The sequence below is a fragment of the Thamnophis elegans genome, chromosome 8 (assembly GCF_009769535.1).
Source record: "Thamnophis elegans isolate rThaEle1 chromosome 8, rThaEle1.pri, whole genome shotgun sequence".
Classification (NCBI taxonomy): Eukaryota; Metazoa; Chordata; class Lepidosauria; order Squamata; family Colubridae; genus Thamnophis; species Thamnophis elegans.
In genome coordinates, this window is record NC_045548.1 from 74,591,464 (window position 1) to 74,610,810 (window position 19,347).

The 19,347-nt window shown below is 44.1% G+C and overlaps 1 protein-coding gene across 1 annotated transcript in view; it reads right to left on the reverse strand.

The window, feature by feature from the left end:
- The window catches only part of COL22A1 (collagen type XXII alpha 1 chain), a 179,572-nt gene extending 162,739 nt beyond the window's left edge, over positions 1-16,833 (reverse strand). Inside the window, exon 1 of the mRNA XM_032223193.1 lies at positions 15,898-16,833. Within this exon, the coding sequence (XP_032079084.1) occupies positions 15,898-16,540 (643 nt within the window). The 5' untranslated portion in view covers positions 16,541-16,833. The remainder of the gene's footprint in view (positions 1-15,897) is intronic.
- Positions 16,834-19,347: the final 2,514 nt, after the last annotated feature.

Sequence of the window (19,347 nt, forward strand, 5' to 3'; positions counted from 1 at the left end):
TTTAAAGGCTTCCAAACTGTCGTCATTACAGCTTTTTTTTGTTTTTGTTCCAGTTTTTTCAGGCTCAGTGGGTGAAAAACTGCAGTTTTCAGGTTTGAAAAGAAAATGGTGATTGGAAAAAAAAAAAGAGAAACAGTAGCCCCTCATTTTGAGGGGACACCCACCCCCCAGGACCACTCTACAATAGCTCTCCTAAGGACTCTTTTTTGAAAAAAAATTGGGCCCATTTTCACAAACCTTGCTGCGTCTTATACTCTGAAAAATACGGTATGACAATTTTTCACACTTTTTCATACGAGCAATGGAGCATCCCCATGGTCATGTGATCACCATTTGTCAGCTTCCCAGCTGGCCTCCAACAAGTCAATGGGAGAAGCCAGAATTGCTTAACAACTGCATGGTTTACTTAAAATAACTGATTTCGTTTAATAACCGTGGCCAAAAGCATGGCAAAATGAGGCGGCATTCACTCGACTGCCTTGTCTAGCAACAAAAATTGGGGGCTCAACTGTGGTCTTCCAATATTTGAGGGGCTGCCCCAGAGAGGAGGAGGGGGTCAAATTATTTTCCAAAACACCTGAAGGCCAGACAAGGAATCATGGATGGAAACTAAACAAGGAGAGATTCAACCTGGAAACTTTCTGACAGTGAGAGCAATCAACCCATGGAACAGAAGTTGCCTTCAGAAGTTGTGGGAGCTTCATCCCTGGAAGCTTCCAAGAAGAGACTGGACTGCCGTCTGTCAGAAATGGTATAGGGTCTCCTGCTTGGGTGAAGAGTTGGGCTAGATGATCTACAAGGTCCCATCCAACTCTATTAATCTGTATATATTCTGGATAGTATACTGACTGTTGACAGTTAGCATGTTGGATGACTCAGAATGAATGTGTTTAAAATGCTGGAGGACTGAGAACAGAACAGGTAAGCAAGCAATTGCAAGAATACATTTCAAGATGTTTGCTTGGAACATGCGTGCTGTGCTCAGATAGTCCTCCAGAGACTTGTGGATGGAAGCTTTTTTTTTTTAAAGGTGCAAATTTAGCCAGTGCACGGCCTTTAAGCATCCAGCACTTACAAAAACCCAGTGGAAAGTCAAGCCCTTGCTTAGCCTCCAATGTCCATCTCCCACCTGTGTGTTGCAAAGAAGTCAGAATTGGAGGAACTTCTGAGCTTGAAGCCGCTGGAGTCCCCGTCCGCAACTTTAGGTTACAAAGGAAGTCCCCAGCTTGCCTGTCGCTCTCTATATAAATCCATTTCTTGCTTTCTAAACTGCTGCAGAGAGGGACTGCGGTTTCCAACAACAACATCAACCCCCCCCCCCTCCCCGTCTCTTTGACCACATCCTTCTGCTGCTTGGATACCCTGATTCGCTTGAACTGATTGAATAAACAAAGAGGTGGAGTTGCCAGCTGGAGTCGGAATGCTGGAGGCGAAGAAATCAGTGTGAAAAATCAATGTCTCTCCCCCCCTCCTCTGTCTGTCTGTCTGTCTGTCTGTCTCTCTGTCTGTCTGTCTCTGTCTCTGTCTCTGTCTCTCTGTGTCTCTCTCTCTCTCTCTGTCTCTCTCTCTGTCTCTCTCTGTCTCTGTCTCTCTCTCTCTGTCTCTCTCTCTGTCTCTCTGTCTCTCTCTCTCTGTCTCTCTGTCTCTCTCTCTGTCTGTCTCTGTCTGTCTGTCTCTGTCTGTCTCTGTCTGTCTCTCTGTCTCTCTCTCTCTCTCTGTCTCTCTCTCTCTCTATCTATCTATCTCTCACTCTTTCTCTCTCTTTCTGTCTCTCTCTCTTTCTGTCTCTCTCTCTTTCTCTCTCTCTCTCTCTTCTTTTTCTAATAATCAATGTCACTTCCTTGCCAGATCAGCTTAGGACAGAAAGCAGGATCCCAAAAGTGATCTCAGAAGTCTGGACTCCAATAGCAGGAGGTTATTAAAACTAAAACTAGGAAAATATCAGCATACTTGAAGGACCATTCAGAGGAGAAATACAAGTTGGAATGGAGAAGATGGACTGACTATATTCAAAATAAATATCGGACTAAGGAATTCCAGTTAGCTGATGAATGAATGAACAAGGAATGTTACAACTTATCTAAAGTTAGCTTAATAAAAGGGGAGTTAAAGTATAAGTGAAGGGAGGATGCTAAAGTTAGTTAGCTTATGTTAGTGTATGATTGTTAAATGTTTATACCCTATATTTTGCTCTGGGAGGTTGGGAGGAGGGAGGGAAGGGGAAATACTTGTAAAATCTATTAAAACTCTTTAAAAAAAAACTAAAACTAGGAACAAAGATGAAAAGCAGCATGTATACGAATTAATTGCCTTGTCCCCCAAAGCACCTGTAGGCAGGACAAGAAGCAATGGGTGGAAACTAATCAAGGTGAGAAGCAACTGGAACCAAGGAGAAATTTCCTGACAGTGAGAACAATTCATCAGTGGAACAACTTGCCTCCAGAAGTTGTGAATGCCGCAACACTGCAAGTTTTTAAGAAGATGTTGGATAGCCGTTTGTCTGAAAGGGTATAAGGTCTCCTACAGGAGCAGGGGGTTGGACTAGAGGACTTCCAAGGTCCCTTACAACTCTATTCTATTCTAAATGCAGTTTCTGAAAAATGCAAATTAACGGGCCACCTGGAAATTCTGGAAGTCCAGAAACATGCCCGTTTCCGGCCTCCAGAGGGCCTCAGGAGCCCAAGGGATGTCATTTTCCAGAGGTGGGTTCCTACTGGTTTGGACTGGTTCAGCCGAGTAGATAGTAACTCGGCTGGCCACCCCCCCCGAACCAGTTCTATCAGCACCACCATATGCACCACCATCTTGTTCTTTTGCTTCTGCGAACGCACAAAAGCAATTTTTTACTACTGTGCATGCGCGCTTACCTTGCATCAAGAGCACACATGCCCAAAGTGTGTCCCTGAACAAACTGGCAGTAACAAAAGCTGGAACCCACCCCTGCCGTTTTAGCCCCCCCTCCTCACTGTGGCGCAGGAGGTTGAGTAGGCCACGCTCAGCCTGCAACCAGGCAGAGAACCAGTTCCAGCCTCTTTCTCCCAGCTTGGAACCGAACCAGATGGCTTTTCCTTCCAAGAGAGAAATGACTTAATAGGGGGTGAGCATCTTTGCCTGTGGAAGTTTGTTTTCCTCCTGTTTTTAAGCTGCAATTTTTCCCCTTTTTCCCTCTCCGCCCTCTAACCCCAATCAACCACCATGCTCATCCTATTTTGAGTGCAGTGTTTATTCCCTCTCCACCTAAAATGCTGGGAACTTTATAGTCCTGTAATATGTATCCCTGGAGGGGTTCGTAGACCGCAAAAAGGTGGATCAAAAGGCCGCAGTTTGCTACCCCTAATTTGTTGCAAGAAGCCTTCCCTGGTCTTTGAAAACGAGGGTCTGTTTCTGCTGCAGTGGTTAGCTGAACCACCCATTGCAGATTTGGTGACTCCTATGGTCCCAACGATGTTTGCCTTTTGGGGAAGGAGAAAACTCATTTTACCCAAGTAACGTGGGTTTACCAAAATAACATTGGGGGAGAGAGTCCCCCTCTCTAGCTGAGGCTATAAAAGGGGAAGCTAATTCCTCCTGTGGTCACAAGCAATAAAGTCTCTTCAGTGTTCTCGAATGTTGTATCTACCCCCACTTCCAGCAGCATTAAACACAGACCTATTTTGGAAGGAAAAATTAACTTAGCGTTTATTTTGAAATAAAATTATGATCCTCCTTGCTAAGCTAACTTAGCAAGGAGGAGCTAAGTTCAATGTAAAGATGTTATCCATTTTCAATTCTTTTTTCCAATTTATTTTAGACTGTTTTAGTTAAAGATTTATACCGTGTATGGGTTCTGGGAAGTCGGATGAAGGAAGGTTGGGAGGGGTTGGGGGGGAGGGGGGAGGGAGGGATATATATCAGGTTTGACGAGAGGTGTTAGATTTTAATGTAATTTGATTCCACATGTATACTGTCTTCTCTTATTTTATTTTATTTTTTCTCTTTAAAACTAGGATATGTTAAGTATATTGATATGGAAGTGGAAATACACCAATGAGAGGAAGAGTGGGAAGCAAAAGGGAGGAGAAAGATGGGAAGAGAGGGATAGGAGAGAGGGTAAGGGGGGAAGATGAGGAGGAAGATGATAAGGAGGAGTGGAATGTAGAGAGAGGAGAAGGAGAAAGGAAGGGGAAGTAGGGTAGGAAAGGATGATGGAGGGAAGATAGGAAGTAGGAGAGAGGTAGAAGAAAGAGGTGTATGGAGAGCAGAAGAGCTAATAATGGGTGTTAACTTTTTGGGGGGCGTTGATGACAAGAGGAACTGATGTAATCATTATTTAATACTATATGATACTGGCTATGTATAGTATACATGTGATTGTATGTTATGAAAATGGAAATAAAAATATGTTTAAAGAAAAAAAAGAAAAAAAGAAAAAAAATTATGATGACAGCAAAAGGAGGAATACAGGCGATCCTCAACTTACGACCATAATTAAGCCAGCGGTAGGATCCACTTATTTACTTTCCGTACTGATTCGTTTGTCTCTCACGCGCCACATCTGCGCATGTGCACCACTTTCTGCACATGTGCAGTGCTCACGCATTGCGTTGGGGCGGGTGGGCGGAGCCTCCTGCAGACGCCACTACCGGTTTGCCCAAACCAGAGAGAACCAGCTGAATACCACTCTGAATTGAGCCCAAAATTTCCATTGCTAATCAAGACAGCTGGCAAATGAGTTTTGCCCATTTTGGTACATTTCTTGCCATAGTTCACTGCAGTATTTAAATTGGAAACACAGTTATTAAGTGAATCTGGCTTCCCCGGGGACAAACCCCAACTTTTTTTTTACTTTTACATAGTAATATAAACTAGCTATTTCTATAACAACAAACCTATGTAAGCGGTAAAACCCAAAATCAAAACTTCATTTTTATCCACCCCAGGCACAAAGTCCAAAAGTGGTTTCCAAGTAGAATGGAATGGAATAGCGTAGCGTAGCATAGCAGAGCATGGCATTGAATTGGAATTGAATTGAAAGGGACTTTGGAAGTCTTCTAGTCCAATCCCCTGCTTAGGCAGAAAACCCTACACCACTTCAGACAGTTGCCCAATCTCTTCTTAAAAACTTCCAGTGTTGGAGCATTCACAACTTCTGGAGGCAAGTTGTTCCACTGGGTAATTGTTCTAACTGTTAGGAAATTTATCCTTAGTTCTAAGTTGCTTCTCTCCTTGATAAGTTTCCACCCATTGCTTCTTGTTCTGCCCTCAGGTGCCCTGGAGTATAGTTTGATTCCCTCTTCTTTGTGGCAACCCCTGAGATATTGGAAGACTGCTATCATGTCTCCCCTAGTCAGTGGTGGGTTTCAAAAATTGTTTGAACCTACTCTGTGGGTGCGGCCTCCTTTGTGGGAGTGGCTTGCTGCCCATGTGACCGGATGGGAGTGGCTTGCCGCCCATGTGACCGGATATGAAGATGCCGACCACACTTGTCAGAACCACCTTAAATGACCTCACACACAGCACTGGCATGCATAAGAATATGATGTAAACTTGTTTTTTAAAAGGCATCTTTGGTTTGCGTTAAAACAACTTCAACACATGCAATGTTCTGATTGCACCACAAACGCAGTAGTCATCCTTACCTTTCACAGAGGCACTGAGTTTTATAAATATGAGCATGATAGTGTAGAATAATCATATCCAAGGACCAGTGGTGGGTTTCAAAAATTTTTGGAACCTCTTCTGTAGGTGTGGCCTGCTTTCCGGGTCCACTGGTAGAACCTCTTCTAACCGGTTTGGTAGATTTGACGAACCGGTTCTACCGAATAGGTGCGAACTGATAGGAACCCACCTTTTCCCCTAGTCCTTCTTTTCCTTAAACTAAACACCCCCAGTTCCTGCAACCGTTGTAGAAACAAAAGTAATTGTATTTTTTTCTTTAGTCAAAGCAATCGGTTTAGCGATCTCTGCTAACTCCGTCAACTTTTGCAGCCATGAATTCATCGAGGGAATCAAAGCATCCTTCCATTCTTCTGCATAAGATTCTGCATCAAAACTTTTATGTGTCATACACAACAGAGATGTTAGGTTTTCCCATTCCTACCAACCTCCAGGCTGAGACATTTAAAAGGAAGCATGTTACCTTGATTTTTTTTTCCCCCAAAATGTCCTTGGGAATTTGCTCCTTTGATGAGCAAATAACTTCTAGCTGAATGGGAACAGATCAAAGTAGCCAGGGCCTATGACACCCAAACATCTGCCAGCACTGCAGAAATACATTTTCCAGATTCTTGTCTATTTCTTTGGAGTGAGCTAAACATGAGAAGGTTTTTCATAGACTTCAAAGTGTCAGAAGGATGAAATGCAGTCAAGGAAAGGAAAAGCCATTCAGAGGCTCGGAAAGCAGACAAAAGTCTTCAGAGAACTTCCAGACTTGTGTGGGTTTTTGTTTCCTGGTATCTGAGAAATAACTAGATAAATCACTAGATAAATAGATACATAATAACCATCCAGTTTTTGACATGGCATGGATTCTGGAGTTGTGGGTGCCAGATCTGGAGATGGAGGGTGGATGGGATATGAAGGCAAGCATTGTTTTCAGAAAGATCACTCGTTTTCCCACCCTAACCACAAAAATAACTACTGGGGTGGTTACAGATTTTTATTTTATTTTTTGCATTTCCTAACAAGAACTATTATATATTAATTCGAAAGGAGTTTTTTTGATCTCCATTCTGGGTTAATGAAATGGTTTTCTGGAATCGAGGCAGCGATAAAACTGCTAATGGAATGTCCTTTGCAATAGAAAGGAATATGGGATTGTGATGTTCTTGGGTTCTATCTATCTATCTATCTATCTATCTATCTATCTATCTATCTATCTATCTATCTATCTATCTATCATCACCTACCTACCTACCTACCTACCTACCTACCTACCTACCTACCTACCTACCTACCTACCTACTACCTCTGTCTGTCCGTCTGTCTGTCTGTCTATCTATCTATCTATCTATCTATCTATCTATCTATCTATCTATCTATCTATCTATATGTATCTGTCTGTCTGTCTGTTTGTCTGTCTACATATATCTGTCTATCTATGTGTCTGTCTTTCTGTCTACCTACCTATATCTGTCTGTCTGTCTGTCTTTCTGTCTGTCTGTCTGTATGTCTACCTACCTACCTATATCTCTATATCTGTATATCTATGTGTGTGTCTGTCTGTCTGTCTAGCTATCTACCTACCTACCTACCAATTTATCTATCTACCTACCTATATCTGTCTATCTGTCTGTCTGTTTATCTATCTATCTATCTATCTATCTATCTATCTATCTGTCTGTCTGTCTGTCTGTCTGTCTGTCTGTCTGTATCTGTCTGTCTGTCTGTCTGTCTACATATATCTGTCTATCTATGTGTCTGTCTTTCTGTCTACCTACCTATATCTGTTTATCTGTCTGTCTTTCTGTCTGTCTGTCTGCCTGCCTACCTACCTACTTATATCTGTATATCTGTATATCTGTATATCTATGTGTGTGTGTGTTTGTCTATCTACCTACCTACCTATCTATCTATCTACCTACCTACCTACCTACCTACCAATTTATCTACCTACCTACCTACCTACCTACCTCTGTCTGTCTGTCTGTCTGTCTGTCTGTCTGTCTGTCTGTCTGTCTGTCTATCTATCTATCTATCTATCTATCTATCTATCTATCTATCTATCTATCTATCTATCTATCTATCTATCTGCCCGCCTGCCCGCCCTAATTCAGGCCTCAACTGAATTAGCTATGCACCTTTATTCCATTCCATACATTGAGAAATAGTGAGAGGAAAACATAAAGATCTTTTTTCAGGAACAACGGAACAGTTGTAACTCAAGAAGCTTCCAGACCAATTCTTCCTAAATCATTCCATACAGGAAGACATCCTCTCCTCCCTATTTCTTCTTATTTGTAACATTTCTCAGTCGTTCACACTCCCAGCCACGTGTGCCATTAAAACTCATATTTCAAAGCACGACAATAAAAACATCTAAATCCTAAAGCATCTAAATCCTAAAAATGACAGCAGCAGCCGCCATAACATTAACCATCTGTCATGGTGGAACTAAGTAACTCTGATAGTAAAAATCGCTGAACTGCAACCAGTTGCAATATCAAGCACTGACAAAAGGAGAAGGATCATCAATTGGCAGAGGCAAAGCAAGCCACAGCTGGCTAAACATCTGCATCAAAGTGTGTGTGTTGAGGGGATGCATTTAAAGCACACATTTAAAACTTGTGCTTTTCAGTTGCAAACATTTGTAATATGCTGCCCAGAGTCATCTTACCATGGAGATGGATGGGAAATATACTTAAATAAATAAATGGCGGTAGGGTCACCTCGGAAGCTGGCCTGACTGAGGCCATCTTGGAGGCTTCGTGGTGATGAGGGATGGGGGGGGGGATGAAGATAGATAGCTGGGGTTTTGTAGTCAAAACAAAATACCGTATTTTTCGGAGTATAAGGTGCACCTTTTTCCCTCAAAAAAGAGGGTGAAAATTTGGGTGCGTCTTATACACTGAATACAGCATTTTTGACCTCCCCAAGCCCTACCCCTTTTGCAAAAATGGCTGTGCATAGCCTTTAGGAGGCTTCCAGGGTGCCCCTGGGGGCTGGGGAGGGCAAAATGAGTGAAAAATAGGCCGGTTTTTTTGCGCAGTTTTGCCCCCCCCCCCAGACCTAAGGAGCACTCTACAAGCCTCCTAAAGGCTGCCCATGCCCCTTTTTTGACAAAGAAAAATGGGCCTGTTTTCACACAAAAAAGGGGCCATGTTTGGGAGGTCTGCAGAGTGCAAAAACTTTTTTTTTTAATTTGCCTCTTCAAAATCTTATACTCTGGTGCACCTTATACTCTGAAAAATATGGTGGTTTCCTCTGAAAACCAAGGACATTCCCACAGGTGGCTGAAGAGAGGAGGAGTGAAGTTACCAAGCAACGAGACAGCAGCTTGATTGGACCATGTGACTGAGGGGGACTTTTCCTTTTAATTAGGTGAAAACCGCAGGAATCTTTAGAGTCGGTTTTCACCAGTTGGTTCCAATATGATCTATCCAATAAACTGTTCTTTGACGGAACTACTTGCCTCAGAGTTCTGTTTGCTATGGACATATTACAGAGAACCCTAATAGATAGTCCTTGACTTACAATCACAAGTGAGCCCCAAATTTATGCTGCCAAGTGAGATATTTTTTAATTTTATTTTATTTTATCAATTTCATATATACATTCACAATTATATGATCTCATAACTGTTATTAATAATATGTATTTATAACAATTTTTCCCTACTATTGACAATATACTTGAAGATTGCTTTTTTAACATCCCATAGATCCATCTTATCTTACAACGGTCCTACTTCTTCTTCCCTCCCTCCCTCTTTCCTTCCCTCGTTTCTTCTCTCCTACTCCCCTTCCTTCCCTCCCTCCTTCCCATTCGCTCCTTCCCTCCTTCCTTCCCTCCTTCCTTCCTTCCCTCCTTTCTTTTCTCCTTCTCTCTTTCCTTTCCCCCTTCCTTTCCTCCTTCCTTCCCCCCTTCCTTCTCTCCTACATTCCCTCCTTCCTTCCCTCCTTTCTTCTCTCCTTCTCCAAGTGAGATATTTGTTAAGTGAGTTTTGCCCCATTTTATGACCTTTCTTGCCACCATCCTTAAGTGAATCCCTGCAGATATTAAGTGAATAACATAGTTGTTAAGTGAATCTGGCTTCCTTGTTAATTTTGATTGTCAGAAGGTCACAAAAGCTGATCACATAACCCAGGGACATTGCAACCGTCATAAATATGAATCCGTTACCAAATGTCTGAATTCTGATTACGTGACCACGGGGATGCTGCGACAGTCGTAAGTGTGAAAAGTGCTCCTAAGTCACTTTTTTCAGTGCCGTTGTAACTTTAATGGTCGTTAAATGAACTGTTTTAAGTTGAGGAGTCCCTGTATATACATTTTGAACAGATTTAGAAAGAAGAGCAATATGTTTGAAACAGAGGTGGGCTACTGGGGGTTCCCAGGAGTTCGGGAGAACCTCTAAGATTCTGTGCAGTTTGGAGAACCCCCAAATCCCAGTCCTGGCTTGCCCCACTTTGCCCCCCCCCCAGGAGTCCCCATGCGGCCCACTTTTGATGCAGGTACCGTATTTTTCAAAAAAGAGGGTGGAAATCTGGGTGTCTTATACACTGAATACAGCACTTTTGGCCTACTGAAACCCCACCCGCTTTGCAAAAATGGACGTGCAGAGGCTTGGGGAGGGCAAAAAAGAGCAAAAAATGGGCCACTTTTGCCCCCCCCAGCCCTGAGGAGCACTCTACAAGCCTCCCAAAGCCTCTGCATGCCCCCCCCTTTTTTTTGCAAAAAACGAGGAATGCAGTGGGTTTGGGAGCCTGCAGAGTGCAAAAACTTTTTAAAAGAATTTACCTCTTCAAAATCATGCTGCATCTTATAGTCCAAAAAATATGGTAAATGTAGGGGGCGCATGGAGACTTGGGGAGGGGAAAAAATGGGCCTCCCAGAAGTTCAGGAAGGCTGGAAATGGGCCTGTTTCCAGCCTCCAGTGGGCCTCTGGGGCAGTGGTGGGTTTCAAATTTTATTAGAACCTCTTCTGTAGGTGTGGCCTGCTTTGTGGGAGTGGCTTGCCGGTCATGTGACCGGGTGGGAGTGGCTTGCCAGCCATGGGACTGGGTGGGCATGGCCAACTTGTAAAATGTGATGGAACTCACTTTAACAACACTCTTGCTTAGCAACCAAAATCTTGGCTCAGAAACTCTGCCATTTGAAGCATGCAAGTCTTAAAGCTGTCAAGTTACACACCTAACCCTTTAGGGAAAAAAAACCCCATGGGTGTTCAAACTTGACAGCTTTAAGACTTGTGGACTTCAACTCCCAGAATTCCTCCTCTCACTCTTCATCTTGATGATGTGCGGACGGGCGGGGGGGAGGGAGCTGGAACTGGTTCTAAATGGCACTGTAGATTGTGGAACCTATTCTATAGAAGAGGTGAGAACTGGCAGGACCCCACCCCTGCTCTGGGGCTTGGGGAGGCCATTTTTGCCCTTCCGAAGGCTTGAGGAAAGCCTCTGGAGCTGGAGGAGAGCAAAAACGCCACTCCCCCTGTGGTGCAGGAGGCCAACTTGACCACGCCCACCATGGCCACACCTACCCAGCAACCGAACCCCATGCTAAAAATTTTTGAAACCCATCTCATATTCAGAAAGTGATAGACTGGATTTTTTTTCACTCATAATAATAAGATGAATACGACACTACGAGACCTTACGGGTACTTGAGAGACCGCCTACTGCCAATTACCTCCACCAGACCCATTAGATCCCACAGATTAGGCCTCCTCCGAATTCCATCCGCCGGCCAGTGTCGACTGGCGACTACCCGGAGGAGAGCCTTCTCTGTGGCTGCTCCGACCCTCTGGAACGAGTTCCCCGTGGAGATTCGAACCCTCACCACCCTCCAGGCCTTCCGCAAAGCCCTTAAAACCTGGCTGTTTCGACAGGCCTGGGGCTAAAGAACTGTTGCCCCCATCTCGAATTGGTATGACTGTTGTGCATTTTAAATTATGTATTGTTTCTGTGTCGTTTTAATTTTCTGTTTGTATCCCCCTTCCCTGGTTGAGTTGTGAGCCGCCCTGAGTCCCCTTCGGGGGAAAAGGGCAGCATATAAATAAAATCAACATTCAACATTCAACATTCAACCTATTCAGATATTGATCAATATAAATGTCACTGGAGGCAAAGACAGTTTTAAGGGGAACATCATTTCTTGAAATGAAGTGCCAAAGCAAAGACCATAACATCATTAAGGATTGTTTTTTAAAAAGCTGCAATTCTTTTTGGGAGAAAAATGACAAAACAGCTAAGCCTTGTTGCATTTCATCGAAGCTGCATTGCAAGTGGAGTGATCGTTATATTTGACAGAATCATCATGTGTGTGAAGACAGACAATAATTTTCCTTTCATCTGTAATGCCGGATTCCCTATAAGGTTATTATTTTCCTCCTTCAAGTTGTAAACTCCAGCATAGAGTGATGTATTATCCCAGCAAAGTGTGACATCGATCAAATGAGAATGTCAGCCCGACTCACCATGGTATAACATCTGGAGATTTTCATGTAGCTTGAAAATAGGAATCCTCGGCTTTGGGTATAACTTGGTGAGGACTAAGGAAAGTTCAGGACCCTGCATGAACCCAGCAATTTTAACTAACACAAATAACCGAGCAGCTTGAAAAAAAGCCATGTGCTGCACTACGAAAAGTAGTAAGGGACATTAATTAGCTGGGCAATCCAATTTCAAGGTAAAAAGGTAAAGATTCCCCTTGCACATATGTGCTAGTCGTTCCTGACTGTGGGGGGCAGTGCTCATCTCTGATTCAAAGCCGAAGAGCCAGCACTGTCCGAAGACATCTCTGTGGTCATGTGGCCGGCATGACTAAATGATGAAGGCGCACGGAACGCTGTTACCTTCCCACCAAAAGTGGTTCCTATTTTTCTACTTGCATTTTTACATGCTAGGTTGACAGAAGCTGGGACAAATAACGGGAGCTCACTCCGTTACACGGCACTAGGGATTCAAACCACTGAACTGCCAACCTTCCTGATCAACAAGCTCAGCATCTTAGCCACTGAGCCACTACGTCCCTTATGGAAAGTAGTAAGGGACATTAATTAGCCAGGCAGTTCAATTTACCGACTAATAAGTATGCAAAGGACATGTAAAACAAAATTAGGTTCGAGACTTATCGATTTTAAAAAATGTCAGGCAAAGATGTTAACTTTGATTAAAGTACAAAATCCCATGGATAACATGGAGATCATCTGAAATCTGGTTCTAATTGTGCACCTGTTGATCCCTGGATTAAACTGAACAGAACGTGGACCAAAAGCACAGAACATGCCACGTAAGAGAATAAATCTTTGCAAATACACACATACACTGAAGTGGTGGGTTCTATACTGGTTGGAATGGGCCCGGCATCACCCACATAGACGCGCGCGGCATGCAAATGTGTCCTACCTGCCTGTGATGCTTCCGCAAGCCTCCTAGCTGCTCGGCGGAGCATTGTACAGGCACCGTACGCCTCATGCGTGTGCAGGAAACCCCCAAGGCTTAAAGGACAGGTAAGGGGCTTGGGCGGGTGGGTGGGCCCTCCAGAGCACCGTACCAGAATGTACCCAGTGCTCCAGGCAGGCTCCGGTACGCCCGTCCCGGGGCGTATCTCCTGCAACCCACCACTGATACACTGACACATATTTCTTTTTAAATCCTTCCCTCTCTGGCTGCCTATCAAGCCACAAATCATTATTGCATTGAGGAAAACAGTTGCCCATGTCCAATAGAACTGCCAGTCTGTCCATCAATAGCAATAGCAGATTTTTATATACCGCTTCATAGGGCTTTCAGCCCTCTCTAAGCGGTTTACAGAGTCAGCATATTGCCCCCAACAACAATCCGGGTCCTCATTTTACCCACCTCAGAAGGATGGAAGGCTGAGTCAACCCTGAGCCGGTGAGATTTGAACCGCTGAACTGCTGATCTAGCAGTCAGCTGAAGTGGCCTGCAGTACTGCACTCTACCCACTGCGCCACCACGGCTCTTATATTCTGCTTAGCTGCAGAATAGCCATGATTCAACCTAGAGATGTTTCTGTCACTGGTCAACATCCATCATCAGGCTTCTACAGAGTGTGGATTATTCCCATACAGCAAAGCTAGTTGCCAAAGGTTTCATGCAGCTGCATGGTTGATCACCCATGGCAAGAAGGTGGTCTTTAGGGTTGAGTCAAAACAGTCCAGATGGTGGCTGTAATGGTGTGAACAAAGCCCAGCCTGCTTTTTATGTGCTACATTTTATTTTACCCAAAAGTTTAAGAAGCAAAACAGGCAAAAACTAAGTGGAACTTCAATCATATCATTGCAGCCCCACTTCTTGATTTTTTAACTCTAAGATGATAAGGTAAAGGTTCCCCTCACACATATGTGCTAGTCGGGGGTGATGCTCATCTCCGTTTCCAAGCCAAAGAGTCAGCTCTGTCCGAAGACATCTCCGTGGTCATGTGACCGGCATGACTAAACACCGAAGGCACATGGAATGCTGTTATATTCCCACCAAAGGTGCTTCCTATTTTTCTACTTGCATTTTTAACATGCTTTCAAACTGCTAGGTTGGCAGAAGCTGGGACAAGTAACGGGAGCTCACTCCGTTATGTGGCGTTCAGGATTCGAACCGCTGAACTACTGATTGACAAGCTCAGTGTCTTAGCTACTGAGACACCACACCCCATCTAAGATGATAGACACTCCTGAATGATGTAAAGGTTGGGGAGATCTTATTGACACTTCTAAATGCTGCACCAAAACGTCTAACTTCTCCTTTCCAAGCTTCTAACTTCATGCATACTTTACCGCCAAATGGAATCATCTGAGCAAACTCACTATAGGAACCTGCTTGTGTTATTGTTCAATAACAGTCATATCAGTGCTTATTCCTTTTGAAAGAAAAAGAAATATAATTTACAAGGCTCTCCATGATACACTCAATGGATAACATTCAAAGTGAAGAGTCTTGAAGATCATCCTTAAGCCAACTTTCTTTCAAGCCCTCAATCTAGCCAACATTTTGATCAGTTCTTTGAAAAGAAGATTTTCTCAAACTTTATCCTGATAAAACCTCAAAGGATGGGAAAGAAAGTTAAGCTGGGCTCTCCCCAATTAAGAATCTCCAGAAGTATCCATAATGGCAAATGGCACATTTCTCTCTAAACTTTGAAGCCAAACACTTCAGTTTGTCCCAAAAGTGCTTTTTTCGAAAAGGCAACTGGACTTTCTTGGGGTTTTTTTTCTCTTTGAAAACATTTCACTTCTCATCCAAGAAGCTTCTTCAGTTCTCACTGAAGTCACAACCGAAGAAGTTTCTTAGATGAGAAATGAAATGTTTTCAAAGAAATAAAAACAAACCAGAAAATCCAGCTGCCTTTTCGAAAAAAGCACTTCTAGGACAACCACGATCTTGATGATTGAGATTGTCCATAGACAACACTTCTCTTTGTTACTCTGCAGTTGTTACACTGTTTATTACATCCTCAAACCCCCATAACTTTAACAAACCTTAAACCATGGGCCTCACCTCATTCCTAATAGGATCCATAAAAGAGGTGTCTTCCCTGTCTTACTGTCCCCATTTATTCATACCCATTTCTTGTGTTCATATCCATGTTTATACTTATATCTGTTATCTCGTACATGTTTGACAAATGAAAGGAAGGAAGGAAGGAAGGAAGGATGGAAGGATGGAAGGATGGAAGGATGGAAGGATGGAAGGAAGGAAGGAAAGAAGGAAGGAGGGATGGAAGGAAGGAAGGAAGGAAGGATGGAAGGAAGGAAGGAAGGAAGGAAAGAAGGAAGGAAGGAGGGATGGAAGGAAGGAAGAAAGGAAGGAAAGAAGGAAGGAAAGAAGGAAAGAAGGAAGGATGGATGGATGGAAGGAAAAAAGGAAGGAAAGAAGGAAGGAAGGAAGGAAGGATGGAAGGAAGGATGGAAGGAAGGAAGGAAGGAAAGAAGGAAGGAGGGAAGGAAGGAAAGAAGGAAGGAAGGAGGGATGGAAGGAAGGAAGGAAGGAAAGAAAGAAGGAAGGAAGGAAAGAAGGAGGGAAGGAAGGAAAGAAGGAAGGAAGGAAGGAAGGAAGGAAGGAAGGAAAGAAGGAAGGAGGGATGGAAGGAAGGAAGGAAACTTGACATTTTAAATGGCTACATACATAATGAAGACATGAATTTTGCAATACATTTACTAATGGATAGTCTAATGTTGCTGATTACTCCTCATTAAACCAACCTTCCACCATTTCTTGGTCCATGGTTTATTTTACTTACTCTCACAGAGCCGTCTTCTCAGCTTCTCCCGTATCCTATCAATGGCATTGTAATCAGAGACATGGAAGATGTGAGCCGATTTTGGCTCCGAAGCAATTTCATCCAGTTCTTCTTTGAGGACATCCCCGACACCCACCGCAAAAATCCGGATGCCGGCCTTATGTGCCGCCATGGCGGGACTCAGGACATAATCCTGGCTCCTGCCATCCGTCAGGAGGATCATAACTTTCTTGATGGCGTTGTCATTCGGCCTCCCGCCGGCCCGTGCGGAAAAGCTATAACTATTGATGTACCGCAGGGCGTCTCCGGTGTTCGTGTTGCCCCCGTGGTACTTGATGCCCTTTGCGGCTTCTTTGACCTCTTGCCGAGTCCCATAACTTCCAAGGTCAAACTCGGTGGTTGGTTGATCGCTGTAGCGGACGACCCCAACGCGGGTTTTGTCTGGCCCAATCTCAAAGGTGTCCACCAGGTGGGCTATCCATTGGCGGACCTTCTCAAAGTCTTCTTTGCCCACGCTGGAGGATGTGTCCAGCAGGAAGATCAGATCGTAGTGGACGTTCTTACAACCTGCGAGGGAGAGACGAGAAGCTCTGGTGACATGGGCGAGAAAGACAGCCAGGAGGAGGGCAGCACCCATAGGCATTTCTCTCCAACATAGCCAGGTCTACCTGAAGAAATGACTCAGCAGCTCTCTGTATCTCCAAAGCATTGAACATGTTTCACCTGGCAGACCCTCTGCTGAGTAATTTTCTGAGAGGTTCCGTCTTAACGGCAGTTTCTCAAACGAGTTCCGAGTCCAGCTTTTTGCTGCGGTTTGGAAACTTTCTCTCCCCCACCTTCTTCCTCTCCCTTGCGGCTGCTGTTTTGGCTCAGCCCCTTTTGTCTACTCTGTTTGCATGTCTATGAGGCAACTTTGAAAAAAAAAAGAAAGAAAGAAACTCCCAACAGACTGAGCTCTGTTCTCCCGCCTTCCTTTCTCCTTTAATATGCCACCAGCTAAAATGCCTAGGCATATCGGATTATCTGCCTTGGGCCCAGTCACACACTGTTTCCACAGCTCTACATATTTCTCTCTTAACCAGGGCTGTTATATTTTATTAATCATTAGTCTGTAGAAATGTTGTTGCATTTGTTTTTAACACCGGTCAAAAGGTGTTCACAAAACAAGATTGGAAAGGAAACCTTGCAGGCAGGTGACTCGCCGAGTGCAAAATATTCAGAATCATTATTTTATCAGAAGAAGCATCTCTCTCACTCTGTGTGTATACTCAATATATAGTGGCTAAATATAAATGGAGGTAGTGACAGATTTTATTTTCCTGGGCTCCAAGATCACCGCAGATGGGCGGACTTGCAGCCAAGAAATTAAAAGAGGCTTGCTCCTGGGGAGGAAAGCTAAGGGAAATCTAGACAGCTTACTAAAAAGCAGAGACATCACCCTGATAACAAAAGTGCATATAGTCAAGGCTGTGGTTTTCCCAGTTGCAATGGATGACTGTGAAGGTTGGACCATAAGAAAGGCTGAGCGCCAAAGAATGGAGGCCTTTTAAATGTGGTGCTGGAGAAGACTCCTGCAAGTCCCTTCCGATCAAACCAGCCAGTCCTAGAGGAGATCAACCCTAACTACTCTTTAGAAGGCCAGATTCTGAAGATGAAATTCAAGTACTTTGGCCACCTAATCAGAAGGAAGGATTCAGTGGAGAAGATCCTCATGCTGGGAACGATGGAGGGCAAAAGAAGAAGGGGGCGAAAGAGAATGAGGTGGCTGGATGGAGTCACTTAAGCAGCAGGTGTGAGCTTAAATGGACTCCAGAGGATGGTAGAGGACAGGAAGACCTGGATGAACGTTGTCTATGGGGTTGCGATGGGTCAGACACAACTTCGCAACTAACAATAAATGATGTCCTCAGAAGCATGTATTTCAAGAAATAGACCATACATTTAGCTGGGTGTAAATTCCATTTCTACTGGAATGGAGGTGCCATGGCACCTGTCTCCCACAGTTTTTGTTCATCTACACAATCTGGCAAAGTCTGAATGCTTTGGGCCCCAAATATTCGATCCAATCATGAATACAGAAAGCAGGTGTTTTCTGTCGTAGTGCCTAGCTTTTGGATCAGTGTCTCCCCGTATAGTTGCATTGTGTTTATCCAGAATCTTTTAAAGCAAACATTTAAAACAGAGCTGAAGAAGCTTCTTGGATGAGAAGCCAAACGTCTTCAAAGAAAAACCAGAAGGTCCAGTTGCCTCTTGAAAAAAGCACCTTTGGGACTTTCAAACATGTTCCTTCCAGATCTTCTAGAGTGGTTGGTGGACCCTAGTTAGAAAGTTGCCTTCCAGTGGTGGGTTTCAAAATTTTTTAGAACCTCTTCTCTGTAGGTGTGGCCTGCTTTGTGGGAGTGGCTTGCTGGCCATGTGACTCGGTAGGAGTTGCTTGCTGGCCATGTGACTGGGTGGGAGTGGCTTGCCAGCCATGTGACTGGGTGAGGGTGGCCAACTTGTAAAATGTGGTGAAACTCACTTAACAACGCTCTTGCTTAGCAACCAAAATCTTGGCTCAGAAACTCTGGCATTTGAAGCACGCAAGTCTTAAAGCTGTCAAGTTACAAGACCCTTGCACCCCTAACCCTTTAGGAAAAAAAAAACCCAGGGGTGTTCAAACTTGACAGCTTTAAGACTTGTGGACTTCAACTCCCAGAATTCCTCCTCTCGCTCTTCATCTTGATGATGTGGGGACGGGCAGGGGGAGGGAGCTGGAACCGGTTCTAAACGGCACTGTAGATTTGTGGAACCTCTTCTAGGTTAGAACTGGCAGGAACCCACCCCTGTTTTGAAGTTTAGATAGTCCTCAACTTATAGTCCATTTGCTTAATGACCATTTGAAGTCACAACACCACTGAAAACAGTGACCTATGACTATTTTTCACATCATGTAGCTTCCCTATGGCCGTGTGATCAAAATTTGGATGCTTAGCAATGGACTCGTATTTATGATGGTTGCAATGTCGGAGGGCCACGTGATTCCTTCCCCCCCCCCCCCGACAACCAAAGTCAATGTCAGAATGTTTGGCTTGTGTGCCATAAGTGGAGGGAGTGCAGGGGGGCTGTGCACGGGCCTGCCGCACCCATAATGCAACACGCGCCCCCCCCCCCCCCCCAATGTGCATGCATGCATGAGAGAACTCTTAGAGGCAGGCGGGGCAATTGGTGAGCCAGCCAATCAGTGGTGCAGACGGGCGGGGGGAGGGAGCTGGAACCGGTTCTAAACTGCATGGTAGATTTGTGGAACCTCTTCTATAGAAGAGATTAGAACTGTCAGGAACCCACCCCTGGCTCAATTGTGGCCATAAGTTAAGACTACCTGTATAGCTGGGTGTTCTTTTTCTAAACATCTCTTTTATAGTACATCTTTGAAGTATTCTATTTTATTTATCTTTGTTTTCTACTGAC